Source organism: Nestor notabilis, unplaced genomic scaffold (genome assembly GCF_000696875.1).
Source record: "Nestor notabilis isolate BGI_N333 unplaced genomic scaffold, ASM69687v1 scaffold26798, whole genome shotgun sequence".
Taxonomy (NCBI): Eukaryota; Metazoa; Chordata; class Aves; order Psittaciformes; family Psittacidae; genus Nestor; species Nestor notabilis.
This window is the reverse complement of record NW_009940157.1, coordinates 40,967-56,437: the sequence shown is the minus strand read 5'-3', so window position 1 is coordinate 56,437 and position 15,471 is coordinate 40,967. Positions and strand designations below refer to the sequence as shown.

Sequence of the window (15,471 nt, the reverse complement as noted above, 5' to 3'; positions counted from 1 at the left end):
CCTCCCGGCGGGCCTGTGCTGCGGGTCCCCACACCCGCCCCGCGGGGAAAGTGCCGCCCTGCAGCGGGTGTTGGAACATCCCCGGCGAGCGGCCGGAGCTGAGCGGGTTGTGCCTCCGGGCTCCGGTTTTAGCTCGGCAGCTTTGCGGTGCGGTGACTCCCTGTCCCGGAGCACCCTCCCGGAGGGTTGGTTTCTGCCGGCTGAAGTGGCCAAAGGTGATTTCTTTTTTACCTGTTTAGGGGAAACGCTGTAGATGGACAGGGGGTGGGCAGAGTGCGAGCTTTATATTTCTGTATCTGTACAAGGTATTATGCTGTACGGGTTGTGGTGTTCAAGAGGCTTGACCACTTCATAGCCTGTGGGATACTCACCCTCCCCACAACCCTCCCACCCGCTTAAGCAATGTAAAGTGATCAAATGTGAAGTTTCAAACTGTGAAAAAGCCATTCTATAGTTCTAAATGCCACTTTTTCATTTATAAACTTTGGCACATCGAATGCCGATTGTGAACTGTGGTGAGGAAGTCGTAACCTATGGACCTCTTTGATTTATTGTTAACTTATTTATTTTAACATCTTGGATCTTTGAAAGGTCTGTGAGTTGTCTACAAAATTCAGTGACAGGGGTTAGAGTTCACATATGTCTAGTTCCTTTTATGTAAGAAGTGACCGGACATTCTACATTAACTGTACAATACAGAACTGCCAAAAAACTGCTTCCCTGTTAAAAGAGGTTTCGATTTATCTGTTTCTCTGACATATTGTAATGGGAAGTTACTGAACATCAGCTGGTTGAGGTCGCATTGAGGGGCAAAAAGACACTAGTTTCTAATATGCTAAGTCACTCTTGTGGCCTTATGAACTTGGAGAACAGAAAGAAGTTCTTGGGGAACTTAACATTTGTTTTCCACTCAATGAATACTGGGTTGTGCATTCAGAAGAGTTTCAACTGGCTGTTCTGTTCTGCTTGTCTCTGCCTCAGAGTGTGTATAGTTGTTAGAAAACTCTACTCGGGTTTCCAGCCAAGCCTCCCCCCACCCCACTGAACAACTTTTGTTAAATCAGGAGTGGCATAAGAGCAGGAAGGAGCTGTGCTGGGTTTCTGTCCTTGGTAATGTTCACAGCACCTTGTGCTGTAGCTGGTTCCACACTGTTAAGGTGCTTTTCAGTATTTTAATCAGATAAGTACTGTAAAATATAATACCAGACTTCAGTGTCGAGCACAGTTATTAACAAGTACCCTATTGAACACTTTAGTATAGCTTTTCTTTTCTTTTTTTTTTTTTTTTTTTTTTTTTGTCTCTCCCTTTCATCTGGATTAGTCCTGGTAATGGAGTAGTTTGAGCTTGTTTTGAACTAGCTTTTTAGCTTCACAGTTCGATGAACTGTACTGTGATCTGCAGCCATTACAGTGTGTTGCTGCGAAAGCTGGAGCTTCAGAAGAGTAGAATGTCAGTTGTGTATGAACCAACAGCTGTTTCAATTGAAGGTGAATGATAAGTACAACAGGATTAATTCACTGTTAACATTAATGCATCATGCTGTATATCTCATTACCTTGTGGTGTTTAGCAGCTTTGTAAATTACTCCTCCTGTCTCATCTTTCTCTGAACTTTTGCTTTTTGCCTTTCATATGGCAGGAAAAGACAGAATCATATTTGCGACCAAGGAGGACCACGAGACACCGAGCAGTGCTGAGCTGGTTGCAGATGACCCAGATGACCCTTATGAAGAACAAGGTCAGTAGGAAGCAGAACAGAAGTAAGGAGTGGTACATCACATATATACTACCAATCTTAAAAACCAAGAACAACAGAGAAAAACCTTGTATGAAGCAGGAACAAATTATTCATTATTTTTTAAACACTGAGGGCAGTTGGTTATTTAGTAGATAACTCTCAGCAGTTTTAACTTCCAAATTAGGGCATCACAAATGACATGTTTTCCTTACAGTGTAGGGTTTTCCCCCTACAGTTTTAATACTCTTTTAAAGTGGCCTGTTCAAATACATCAGTGGATGGCTGATAGTTTTGGTTAGTAGCCAGAGATATCCAGGAAAACGCTTTTCTTTCCTTTCTTTTATTAGAGAAGGTAGAGCTTAACCAGTGAAAATTTTGCTTGTGGTTTCACTTTCTAAATGATGAAATACAATTTTCAGAGGCACCAAAGTGATTTACATACCACTGTCATTGATGTGAGTTGCTCACCTGCCTGTGTGCAGCTGGAATTGCCTGACTTGGTGACCTGTGAATATCCAATTTAATATAAATTATATCTGACTAATCCTGTACTATAGTAGTAGCAATATAATCAGTAACTCATAGTAATATCTTTCAATGGCACATGACAGGTAAGTTCAAATTACTTTGTTTTCAACTGTAACCATCTTGCCTTGAAAAGATGTCAGTTAAAGTTTTCAGTGAAGATTACAGTTCTTTTATGAAGTAGATCTAACCTGCAAATGGAGATGTAGGAGAGCAGAATATTTCTGAGATCAAGACTTGTAATGTTCTGATTGTGCAGAGCATATTTTGGGTTGCTTCTAATGGGTAAATGAAATAATCTTCCCATCATGATGATTAAATAAACTTTGCCCCAGATTAATAAATTGTCATGAATATTTGCGAATTGGGTTGTTTTCTAGTTGCCATTGTTGCTTAGAGGTCTTTTAGCCTCTTTGTGTGATCTCATTGTTTTCAGATCAGCTGGGATTGAAGTAAATGCTTCTCCCTTTCTGATGAAGTAAATGTTATGGAGGTGGCTCTTAGACCTTTAGAGGGCAGTGTTCAAGCACAATTCAGCTGGAGCACACAAGGTCATTTTGTTAGCAGTTAAAATTCGAACCATATCCTCCTATGTCATTAAAATAACTTTTTTCATACTTAGACTTGTGTTGAAATGATTTTGCTTTTAGTGGCCTATTTTGGTTACATTACAACTGTATGTAGTCAGGAGATGCCTTTTTTTAATGATGATATCTGAAAGTTTTGCTCATCAGCAGTGATGAGTTCATTCATTCTTACAGTGATCCAGATAAGAACAATGAAAGAATTTCAGAAAGGTGTGTTAAAACTGCAGTTTAGTATCTCTTTATTTACTAAGTATTTAGTATTTAGTCAGGAATTCTTCTACCTTGTACTGTCAGGTTGTTTTGCTGGCTAAGACCTAACACTCAAACTGCCTCTTTGGTGGAAACAATCTATGCTTTGGGATTTGTCCTTATTTTCACCCTGGGAATGGGGCTTCAGCCCTTAAGAATTTCACATGGAGACTCCTACAGGCAGTGAAATCTACATGGCACTTACATTGGTTAATGCCTTGACCAGGATGGAAGGTGAAACCTACAAATCATTTGCATAAAGTAGTTCACCCTTAGGTGGAAAACAGTGTCTCAGGAGAGCTCCCTTTTAACAGTATTTGCTTCTGGCAGTTTCCTACATGGAAGAGTTAATTCCTGCCTCAGGCAAATGTAAAATCCATTACTTGTCTGTTAAGTTAACAGCCTCTAATGATCAGATGGTGGAATTAAGTTCCCCCCATTCCTTTTCTGTGGCCTCTGGCTTTGTTTCCTCTGGAAAAACTGGAGACTTTGCAAAATAAAGCAAAGATACTTTTTCTGAAGTATCACATCTGGAGAGCATACAAACCCTTGGAGACTTTACCATTCACTGAGCTGTTAAGTCACTTTAGGTGGTGTACAGCTAAACAAAGTAGCTTGCTGTTCAGTGAAATTAATTTGTGTATGCATTCACATATATTGATGTTATATGAGGTTGCTTAAAGTTCACTTGTCTTCTCCCTTATCATTTATGGTCTTTGGTGGTAGTTAAATATTCTTTTAGTAAAAGATGTCTCTCTAACAAGAGCATGTGGATGCATATTGGTCCTATAACTAAGCATCTATTTTTGACACTGCCTCCTAAGAGCAAAGGGAAGGGTGAGATTTACTATAGTAGAGACCTACTAAAAAGGCTTGGCGTGTGAACATAGAAAACAATTCTCGTGCTACCTCTAAAGATAGGATTCTCTTCCTGCTGTCTCACACCCCACCACTCTGCTTCAAATTATTCTCTTTGTACATATACCCCAAGCATAAAGTCTTGTGCCATATATTTTGGTAAGAAACTAGTCAAAGTTAAAAGAGCCACTTCCTCTTTTTTTTAATGTCATATTAATTGATTCCTCTCAGGTGTATTTTGCTGGATGTGTAAAGCCATGGTGAGGAGGGGAGATGGTGGGTTTTTTTCCTGGCAATCCTGTATTTACAGCATGTTAGATCACTTGCTTCCTAAATTATAGAGTAGGGAAGAAAACACAGCCAGAAGCTAGTTGTGTCAGGGACACTTTGCAGTGAAAATGTGTGTCCGTATGATTTAAAATGAGAAACTCCATAAAATTTAGCAGGTTTTGGTTTTGGTTTTTTTTTTCTCCTTAGCATTTGGAGAGTTACTGCCATGTTTTAAGGGTTCTCTGAAAACTTCTCACTCAAATAGTCTTGGGCTACAATGCATCAGCTCAAATCAGAAACTACTGACATATCACAGTGTTGCATTTAGTGGGCGTGAAATTTGTGGGCAGGAAAGGCATATGGGCAAAATGTCTTGGAATATGTTGAAGTGCAGAAGCTTGTGTGGTTTTTACTCAAAAGCAAATGGGAAGGGCTCTGCTGTACATAAAGCAATGTGCAGGCTTTCCTGATTTAGCTTCTGCTTTTATTGGAAGAGTTGGTTTCCAGTCTTCAACTTCTGTGGCCTAATTAACTATAATGACTCTTTTCATCTTTTCTGCTGTGCTATACACAGACCAGTCATATCTGAGGAAGAACAGATGTATTCTGTAGCTGTTTTATAGATACATTTATAGATATCTATAGATGTTTTATATATTTATTCTATAGTATTGTTTTCTAATACAGTTGAAACATTATTTGAGGTTTTGGGGTTTTTATAGGGACCTTTTACATACTCAAGATAAATGTGTACTTTGGGTTTTTTGGCTGATCTTCATTTTGCTTCAGGCATCAATAGACAAGTCTTTTGAGGAGTCTAGTTAGCAGATCACTCAGGAAAACTTGTGCTCTGTTTCCTCTGGGAGAAAATAAAGTTGTATAGTATCCTTTTTTTATTTCTATCAGTTAGGACATTGACAGAACAAAACAAATAAGTTATGAGATTTTGGAAGGCAAAATCATAATGGCTTATATTAAGGCAAAAATACTGAAAGAAGTGAAGCCACATGGAATGGGAAGGCAGACAAAGTTAGCATCCCATATTGCAGCGTGTCTTAGAGTTCATTGTATGTGCCTCTTAACAGCTGTGGCTGATGGAAACAAGTTAAGAATTCATTTGCAGAAGTTTGAAATAGCGTTCTCACTGTAAAGCTTGTTCCTGGTGTTGCACATGGAAGAATTTAAATGTTAAAGGGCTCTAGTTTTCATTGAGATCTTTGCTCCTGTCAGTTAAATAATTTCTTATTTTAATAGTCTTACCTGAAGAAGGCACTGGCGAGCTTTATGCATGGAAAGTAATTCTTATTAGCACTACAGCTGTGATAGGAGAGTTGGCTAAAAGTGCTTGTGGAATTGCATCACAATCACAGGTTGCTGCTGTCCTCTCCCTTCTCTGTTTCCACACTTGTTCCTGGCAGCTTATATTGGAGGCAGTTTTAAAACTGTTTCCACAGAGGACTGACGAAGCAAAGCCCTAATTCTTTTAAGAAAGAACCTGATGAATGATCAGCTGTACAGGACTCTTTATGACTGATGATGTCCCCCTTAATCCTGCTTCCTATGTGTCATCTTACATTGTGAACCCTTGGCAGATAAACTTGTTATTGGGATGTTTGTCACAAAACAGGGAAGAAACTTTTCTCAGAGCAACTGTGGGATTCCATTACAGCAAGTACAAAGAGAAGTGCTGACATAAATGCAGGTGGTTTTGCCTTCATCTGTGGTATTAACAGATCCCAGGAGTTAAGAGAGATGAAGTATGATGTTCACAGTTGATTGCTAATGCAAGTCTTCATCTTCTGTGATGTAAACAGGGAGTTTGCCATTGAAGTGTGTCTGCTGGTGTATTTACCAGTGAGGAAATACTTGTTTTATTCATCTATATTTGCTTTGGGGTTTTTATAAAGCATGGTTTCCAAAACTGATGCTATTTCTTTGATCAAATAGGTACAAAACAATGGTCATGTGATATACAGGAATATATTGTTTGTGGGATAACTCTTACATTGTTTTTAAGATTAGCATGTTTACGAGGCAATTCTGGTTCCAAAAGGAACAATTTATTTGAAGAGAATTATTTTACAGTTTATTTTATTGCTGTGGTGTCTTCAGGAACATCTCACAACTCCTCATGTATTTTTTTTCTTTCTGAAGTATTAGAAAACTGACTGTTTAAAATGACTGGTTGATGTTGGTGAGGAGGAATATAGGACTTCAAGTTTACAAAGCAAGTCATATGTCTCCTACGCTGTATGACCAACATCTTTCTGCTTTATGTCATCCTTGGCAATAAGGAATCTGGCACCAGCCATCCATTTCTTTCTCCTCAGTAGTACTGCTTTTCCTCCAGGCCACTAAAGATGCCACATGCATTGTACTAGGGACATCTCAGTACAGTGGTTATTACAAATCTATCTTGCCAAATAAAGCATGATCTATCAAAAATGACAGTATTGCTGTAGTTGACTAAATCATGCTAAGGAATTCATGTTTTGAAAAGGAGACTGATCAACACTGAAGTTGTGTGTTAGTATTCCAGAGTTCATTAGTTCATTTAAAACATAAAAAGAAAACTGCATCCATCCAACTTGATTTAAAAGATTGCTACTCTTAATATTGGAATTAAATTCTTAGGACTTGTATGACACAATTTTAAGGCTTGTTTGTTCCCCTGGCAGAGTCTGGCAAGTGGATTGACTTGACTTCAGTCTGTTTTGAAGTTTACTTAGGATATTCTCAGGAGAAAGACTGAATTCAGGCACAGATACAGAACTGATCTCACTTGTGCCCAGTAGAAGGATCACGTAGATCAGAGACAGAAACAGACTGGCCAGGAAGTGAAAGATGTTTAGCACCCTTGAAGCTATAGAACTAATAGGGCACTGTGAGTATTTCCACTTATACCTGTATCTTAGCAGCTCCCACTGTATGAAATCCATTTTTTAGAAGGAGCTTTAACTTCTTTTCTCTCTCGTTTGTTCAGGATTGATACTGCCCAATGGAGATATCAATTGGAATTGCCCGTGCCTGGGTGGAATGGCTAGTGGTCCCTGTGGGGAACAGTTCAAGTCAGCCTTCTCTTGTTTCCACTATAGCACAGAAGAAATAAAGGGATCAGACTGTGTGGACCAATTCCGTGCCATGCATGCATGCAAAAATATCCAGATCTTTACCCTCAAGAGGATGAAACTGAAGAAAAAGAGAAGTCAAGCAAAGATTTGGAAGCGGCTTCTATGGAGGCTGCTGCTGCCAAAAAGGAGAAGGGATCTAGCTAATGAAGATGCAAGGAGGCTGTTGTCTCCGTTTCTCATTTTCAGAGACATGGACTTGTGCAGTATGTTTGTCTTCTGAGTTGTCAAGAAATGTTTCACCATTGTCTTAGACACTGTATCATAGTAAATAATTTATTGCTGAAGGAGAAATCTCAGTGCTACAGTCTTGCAAATAAATACTGCTAAAACAAGTGTGTGTGTACTGTGTAAGGTGCTATCACACAGTTAATACCTTAACAGCTGGTTTGACCCTCAAGTTCTCCTTGAGTTTGGACTTGAATAACATGTTTAAATATATAGCTTTCAACTGAAATTCCACTAGCACACCAGGTCTGTTTTCATTTCAGTATGCTCTGATCCATAGCTGCTCTTCTTAATGTATTCTGTTCTACTAATACAAGTGGCATTAAATGATTGTTTTTCCTTAAAGATTTTTCTTTTTTGCCAGAATGATACAGAACATTAAAAACTGCCTAAATCCAGTTTGCAAAATAACTTCGAATGATTCTATTAGACTGTGGTTGCATTTTACTACTGGCATCAGGTAAGGATGTCAGAACAATGCTGAAATTCATCTCCTCTTTGATTTTAATTTACTCATTGTGTTGGGGTTTGTATATTTAAAAATGGTGTGTTGAGCAACCATTGATAAAGATGGATGGAAAGAATGTTGGTCACTGGCTTTATTTCTGCTCTGAAACCACAGGTTTTTGGGTTCCTGTAGTTAGTACCTGCTCCTTCAGTGTATAGACAGGCTCTCATAAAATATGTTGAGAATACAATGAAAGGGTTACCTGGTGTAATGTTCTCAAAACAGATACTGTGACTGAAGTGCGTATTAAAAAGCAAACACTTTTTACCTTCATTGAAAACTCCTGTGTCGTTGTGGTGTATTTCTTTAACACTGCTTGGGTTTGAAATAACTCTTGTGCATTGTAAGCAGACTTCGAATCAGTTTGTGGGTTGGGAAGATCAGTTGCTCCAGCTTGGCAGGTTCTTATTCTTGTCCCATGCTTTTCTCCGCAGCCTCAGGCAGGAAGGCATGAAAAATGGAAAGCATTTTCAGTACCTGTAGACTGGATCATGAACCAGCACTACGGGGGATCTGAACAGCTATTAAAATAGTTGAAAATTACTTCAGAGGTGTAAATAACTTGCTAGTAATTAACTTGCTCTTGTTTAATACCTGTGGATAAGGGAATGCTACATCTTTCCTAGCAGAATGCAGGCTCTGAGGATTGTGTTACAGAACAAATGGGCTTCAGTAACTTCACTGCATGGTAGTTGGTTGCTTTGTGTTTTTAGTCTCCTGTGTGTTGGTTAACTTAACCAAAGCATAAACTTGTAGTGACAGTAATGCAGCCCAGTAAGGCTAGTAGTGCTTGAACACTTGCCTGTCACTGGGCAGCAGTCTTGGATGCTCAGCAACATTACTTCCATATAATGTTTTGGTATCTTGTTTGCACAAGTTATTTTGGGGTTAGTGATGATGCTTCTGAATATTTGAGGGGAGTTTCTGTTAAATTTTACAGTGTGGTTGAGCTGTTTATATCTCAGTACAGCTGTTTGGATCCTCAAAAAATCCTGTAGGAAATTAGGTGGCTGACAACTGCTCAGTTCCAAGGGCATGGAGAGCAGGTACTCTCAGCACCTTTTTGCTTTTAAAAGAGACAAAGTTTGACAGAGCTTCTCAGTGCGACCCTTTCAGGCGTAGGAAGGCAAATGCCAAGTTAACCTGAGTAAATGGGCACAAAAGCAGCAGAGATAAACCTTGGCACTCAGGCAATTGGACCATGAAAATGGAATCTTAGGCAATCAGATAAACACTGGACACCAAATAAAAATGCATCACGTGCACCCAAGCTTTTGGTTGTTCAAAGGGAAATGGTGTTTGTGAAGGAGTGCTCTGTTCTGAGAACTGTTTGCGTCCTATTTTTTTTCTGCTGTGCTTTTCTTTCCCACGTTGCCTCAATGCTCTGCAGGCTTGGGATTTAGCCTCTCTATTTCTAACAAACATCTGGGTAGGAAACATAAAGTGCAAGAATCCTGGTGCTAGCTCGGGATCTGAACCTCATACTGACAGAGAGAACCTGCAGCATATAATGTAACATAGTTGAAGGTGTGTATAGGATGGAGTTTCTTCTTTGTGACTCTGCTGGGGCTGGGTAACCTCTTGTGTAAATATGGAATATATGTAAGGGCCTTACGTCAAGAAATTGCAAAACACTATGTAATGTGTTGACGTGTTTCGAGAAAGGAAGTCCCCACCATTAAAAACTTTCACAATATAGAATTGCTTGACAAGGAATTAGGGTTGTATGTTGAGAGACAGAGTCCAGTCCTTCATGTTTCCTAGTTTAGTTCTTAGAGTGCATTTCCTGCCATAGAATTTGTATTTTGCTGCAGTAAGCAAAATCCAGTCAGACTTCCTTCTGGATTTGAAGTTCATTTGAAGTACACTATACAGCCATGTGGTATAGCTTGCACTTCAGTGGAAGGTTAGGAATTAGAATGTAGATCAACAGTAAAAGGAGGTGGGTTTAACTGTATTTGTCCTACAGACTTCCATCATTGCTCCTAAAATACTGCCTTGTTCAGTATTACTTGGGAAACTGAAGTGTTACAAGTTGCAATCAATTCTTCAGCTGTTGGACACCCTGCAACTCTGGAGTTGATGCTGTGGTGAAACAAGCCCTGGTTTTGAAGGTTGCGTAGGACTGTTCCCAACTGGCTGGAACCTCTGGGTGATTGAGGCAGGCCACAAATTCATCTGTACTTGTGGTAACTTCTTTGTTAGGATGGGGTTGTTCCTGCAATCAACTCAGACTTGACTCAGTGCAGCATGTGTCTCATCTCCTGATGCAGGTAAACAGTGCCTATAAAACTTGTCTCTTTTAACATAAAATATATGCTGAAATATAGTGAACTACTGAAAAGTGGTTAAAATTGGATGAAGTTATGTATTGATTTCTTCTGCTTTTCTCTGCAGTACACCCTACCTGCATTTCAAAGACCTAACTTGTGCTTAGTAACTTTCCTAGAGGTAGGACCTTGCTTCAGGTGTGAATATGACCTTTTATTTTTCTTTCTTCCCTGCAGCAGGCATGATGTACACAACAGTGTCTGGAGGGAGATGCTTATCTCGCAGCTCATTCTGAGGATCATTAGATCTGGGGATCTGGCAGGGCTATGCTGGAAACAAGATCTATATCCCATGCAATCCTCACTGAGCACGTCCTTGTTAAACCTCACAGTGATGTCTCCGGTTCATCGGAGGCACTTATCTGATCACACGTCAATGAATCTCTTTGAGGAGAGTTGTTACCTCAATAGGTAGAACCTACTTTCCTATTCCTAGGGAAGAGAAAAAAGGATATTATTTGCTTCTTGGACTCTTTTTTTACTTCTCATTAAAATTCTGGTTAGTGTGGGATAGTGTAGAGAAGCTACCAGCACTTTGTCATTTCTTCTCAGCCAGCTCTAGTCATTTTGTTCACAGCACCAGCCTGCAGTTGTTTTTCAATTCCTTTTAACCCCTCTGGAGCTGATGTTATGTTAGTGATACTGAGAACTTGAGAGTGAGCGGTGACTGCACAGGGTAGGATGACTAGAACTCTAGTTCAAGACTTAGGGATCAGTAGCTGAGCATGGGAGAAGCAGCAGGATGTCTCTCAGATACAGAGAATTCCCTGTTCTTAGCATAAGCTATAGGCAGCAGCCAGAGCCTGACTGGAGGGGTGATCTCGAAACCAAAAAGAAGTATTTTTGTTCTTGGGGGGCTTTTGTCCAGTAGCTTATTACAAGTGGCTATTGTTGTATCTGTGAGCAGACAGCTCATGATCTGTCACAGCCAAACCAAAGAGCACAGGAAGCTCTGTAGTGATTGCACATTGCAGATGAACCCAGATGCTGCACGGTGCTGTGCAGGGTATGTGGACGCTGCGTTTGTTGTACCAGATCTGATGATGGGCCCAGCTGATTTGTTTCTGAATGTGACAAGTTCCTTATCCCTCCTAAAGAGGTGAAAGCATCTCATAATGTGCTTGTTCCCTTTGTGGGGTGCTGTATGCGAGAGGGGATGTATGATTTCTACATCTGTGGTTTCTAATCTTTTTCTTACCTTTAGGAGAGTGTTGCTGCCTCCACCCTGTTCCTTTTGTTTTCTCTTTTGTTCCCTTCTCAATTCTAGCCTTGCTGCCTTTTCCCCTACAGCCAGTCACATTAGAGGATGGAGACTGACTTGAGCAGACTTCTACCTACCGAAGTTCTGAGCACCTGCCTGTCACACATTCCTATTTTCATGCCGTATCCTTGCATCACTTCTGTGTAAAGGAGTAGTTTTAAGACATGTTAAGTGCTTTTTAGACCTCATTAGATCTCAAATCAGTAGAATTTCATGTGTATATTCCTTATGCAAATTCAGCACCTACATGTAAGACTTAGCAGGACTGGGTTTTGATCAGTTCTGAATCAACATGCCACCTACATAAATTAAGCATGTATCATGGCTGCCTTATTAGCTAAATGCTTCTCTCCATTTGCCTGGCTGTGCTAACGCTATTGAAGCAAAAACCTGCTGTTTGGAATGTCTGTGGTTTAGTAACTTAAAAAGAATTAATGTGTTTGTGATTTGAGGACTGCATGGTTTAAAATCTTAAAAATAGATCCCAAACCTCACATCAGGGTAAGTGTCTGAGTATTTTTAATGGAAGTTTTAAGTACAAAAGAAGTGCTACAACACATAACAACACACCTTTGAGGCCTGAGGACTTGAGGGAGCACGTCTTGTGAGTTATCTCAATTAGAGAAAGCTTGCATCAAGCAGCATGGAAAAACTGAGACATGGTAAATGCTACACAGAAAACTTCTTCATAGTAGTGAGCCACCCACAGAAGAGCAGTGCACAAAGGTTGTGTGTAGGTACATTTTCCTTCTTAGCTGCTTGCCAAGAGCAGAAGCTGGAGAAGCGTTAGTAGCTGGAGTTAGTGCTCAGCACACAACAATGGCCATTTAATGAACATAAGTGTCCTTATTGCCAGTATGATCAGTATTCGTGGATACATGTGTTCAAGAGCTGCTTTGACCTCCAGCAATCCTGAATTTGCTGCTATCTGTGGAAAGTTCTGTGCTTCTGCTTCAGACAATCAGCTGCCCATTATGTATTTTCCACAGCTTTCCAGACTTCTTGCGGGTAAAGGCTTTTATTTCATCCTTATGCAGGGTTTCCAAGCAATACATGATTGCTACTGTTTAAGTATGTGATTGCCACTGCTTATGAGGCACCTTGTCTTTTTGGGTGCTGTAGATTTGTACTCAAATTAGATGTACTCAAATTAGATGTACTCAAAGAAGCTGTTCAGCCACTTCTGTATTGGGCAAATGCATCCTTCTCTGTGTGCTAGTATGCTCTTTATCACTGTGCCACCCAAGACACACAGTCACAGAGAGGATCACAAGGTGTATGATATCGTACACAGGCCTACAAACCAATTCTTTTTGGTACAGGAATATGACACCTTCTATGGTAATCCTTATCATTTGCTATGTATGGCCTTCTTCGCTTGTCCTGAGGAATACTTAACAGCTTCTACTAGGAAGACAGTTGTCATGTTACACTGTCTCATGCTTGTCTTCATTTCAGGTACCAGTGCTCAGGAAAATGACTTCTTTCCTTCCCTTTTAGTTCCAAATGCTGATCAATTTCAACCTTCCCATCTCTTCTTTAATCAATAGCTGTTGTAGCTTGGTCTGTGCAGTTCATTGCTGTTCAGACACTTACTTTCAGCCAGGCTACTGGGAGCACAGCACTGCAGAAGAAAGAGATTGCACGTGGCAGCTCTGTGTGAGCTGGAACTTTTATGCTTTCATTTTTCTTCCCTGTGAACTCAGAGATACCTGATCAGCAGAAACAGTGATACCAATAGCAAGCCAACTTACAGTGCTGGCTTATGCTGATGTGCTTTCATTTTTCACTTTGGAATTACATTCCATGCTTATGGAATAGCTGCTACTCTGTAGAGCAAAACCATCAAACACCAGCTAGTAATTGGAACAAGATGTGCAGTGTTTCTAACGGAGGGAGTGAAGGCAACTGAGCTATACAGATACCAGCAAGTAAATTAGAGATTCAAAATAATGGGAAATTAGGAGAAGAAATAAGCTGAATTTCTTTTCTTTAAAGCATGTGCACATATCACCTAATGTCATGATATCCAAAATGTGTGCTATATTGGTGACTATCTTGTTTGCAGTTGGTAGTCATTGATCACTGTGTTACAGCAGTCCCCAAGAGAACACACCAGGGTATCAATATTCTTGTTCCAAATAGCATTTCCCCTAGCAATAGCTAGAAATGCTTGTAAATTACCATGTTAAAAAATAACTTTTCACCCAAATTAAGGAACTATGCAGATGTTCACCCTCCCCACAAAATCACCAAGCTGGCACAAAGAGTGGAATATGGGAGTTTGCTTTAATGTGGTACTGACTATAAACCAAAATGGAATATGAGCATCATTAAATAAGATCCCCCGCAGGTAAAACAGCCTCTGTTAAGAAGCATGTTCCTTAGCTTAGTCCTAAACCTAAACTTGATTTTCATTTAGTCTTGGAGGCCTTTCAGAACAGACTGTAAATTCATGTACACATCTTTATTGAGATCTGAAAGAGAACTGGCCAGTCTTTGTTGTGAGATGATTTCTGGAGACATTAAAGAAAGCAGTTGCTATGCTCTTAACTTCTGTACGCTGACATTGCAAATTAAACCAAATTCCTTGGTTAAAAAGTGTTTTATTGCAGTAATTAAATGGCTTCTGGAGATGCCACATTGTTGGATACCACTTTAGGTAACAACAAATAAATAATGAAGTGAAAGAAGGAAAGCGATGGCAATAGAGGAGAGGAGAAGTCAGAGGCAAGGGGGAGGCAGAAACACTGTTTATGCACTGCTGGGGAAAAAGTGGGGGGTGTATTTTGTAAATATCTGCCTATCATCCATTTCCAAATAAGCTGAGGATTTTCTGCTGTTCAACCAAATGAAGTTAAAAGGAAACCAGCAGCAAATGGCACTGGTGATAAGGAGAACAAACTGATGGCCTGAGCTGTCAGGTAAGACTGCCACCGTTCAGCATTGATTTTAGCTTTTTCTAGGTACTCCACGTGCCAGTCAGACAGTGCTGGATGAAGATATCTCCTCTTTCCTGGGAGCATTAAACAGTTACAGACATGGAGCAGAAATATGCAGAAGTAGCACGTGTGCATGCTGCTTCCCTGGAACCCCCTGAAGGAACAGACTGACTCAGAGTTTCTGCATTATTTGAAGAGGGAATGTGCTCCAAGCAGCTTCATTTGCTTGTGAGTCCTTCAACAGAGGATGCAGGTCTTGAACTACGCTTTCCTCAATATACTGTGTTAGGGAATGACTTAAGAAGCTACCTCTTAGTTACTATAGGGTAAAATTGAGTTAGAAAGGATGCTCTTGCAGAACAGAACTACTTCTACCTAGAGTGCTGATGTTACCACTCCTGTACTTCTGTGGAGGGAAAAATAATCCTCAGGTGCAAGGGGAAGCCAAACTTCAATACCTTAATGTGATATAAAGCAGAATGAAAGCACTAAGTCCAATCAAATGCCGGTGGTCTTGAGCACAGTTCCAACAAGCAGGTTGCTCTCACAGAGGCTGTAGCTACCTCATTTTATACTCAGTCCGTTTACTTCCTCCTGCTTCTGCCTTGCAGCTTTTGTAGTGTCACAATCCCAACATTAGAGCAGCTGCTATTTCCTCATGTGTTTTGGCTCTTCCCTAGCACTAAGGCTTTTTCATGGTAATCGCTGCGAATCCGTTGTGGTGTTACAAACTAAAGCACTACAGCAAAGAGCAAAATTACTTCAGAGAGTAAGGGTTAGATCTGGAGTCAAGTTTGAGCCAAGGCAGTTTCTGCAGCAGCCCTAAGCATTGATGATAGTAATGTAC

The 15,471-nt window shown here is 40.2% G+C and overlaps 1 protein-coding gene across 1 annotated transcript; it reads left to right on the top strand.

Moving 5' to 3' along the window:
* Positions 1-1,639: 1,639 nt before the first annotated feature.
* On the top strand, positions 1,640-7,851 carry CHCHD4 (coiled-coil-helix-coiled-coil-helix domain containing 4; the record flags this gene model as incomplete). Its single annotated transcript, XM_010020223.1, is given in 3 exon segments — positions 1,640-1,738; positions 7,211-7,369; positions 7,372-7,851. Coding segments are annotated over 3 exon segments (389 nt in total), but the record flags the coding sequence as incomplete, so codon positions are not given.
* Between the last annotated feature and the right edge of the window lie 7,620 nt (positions 7,852-15,471).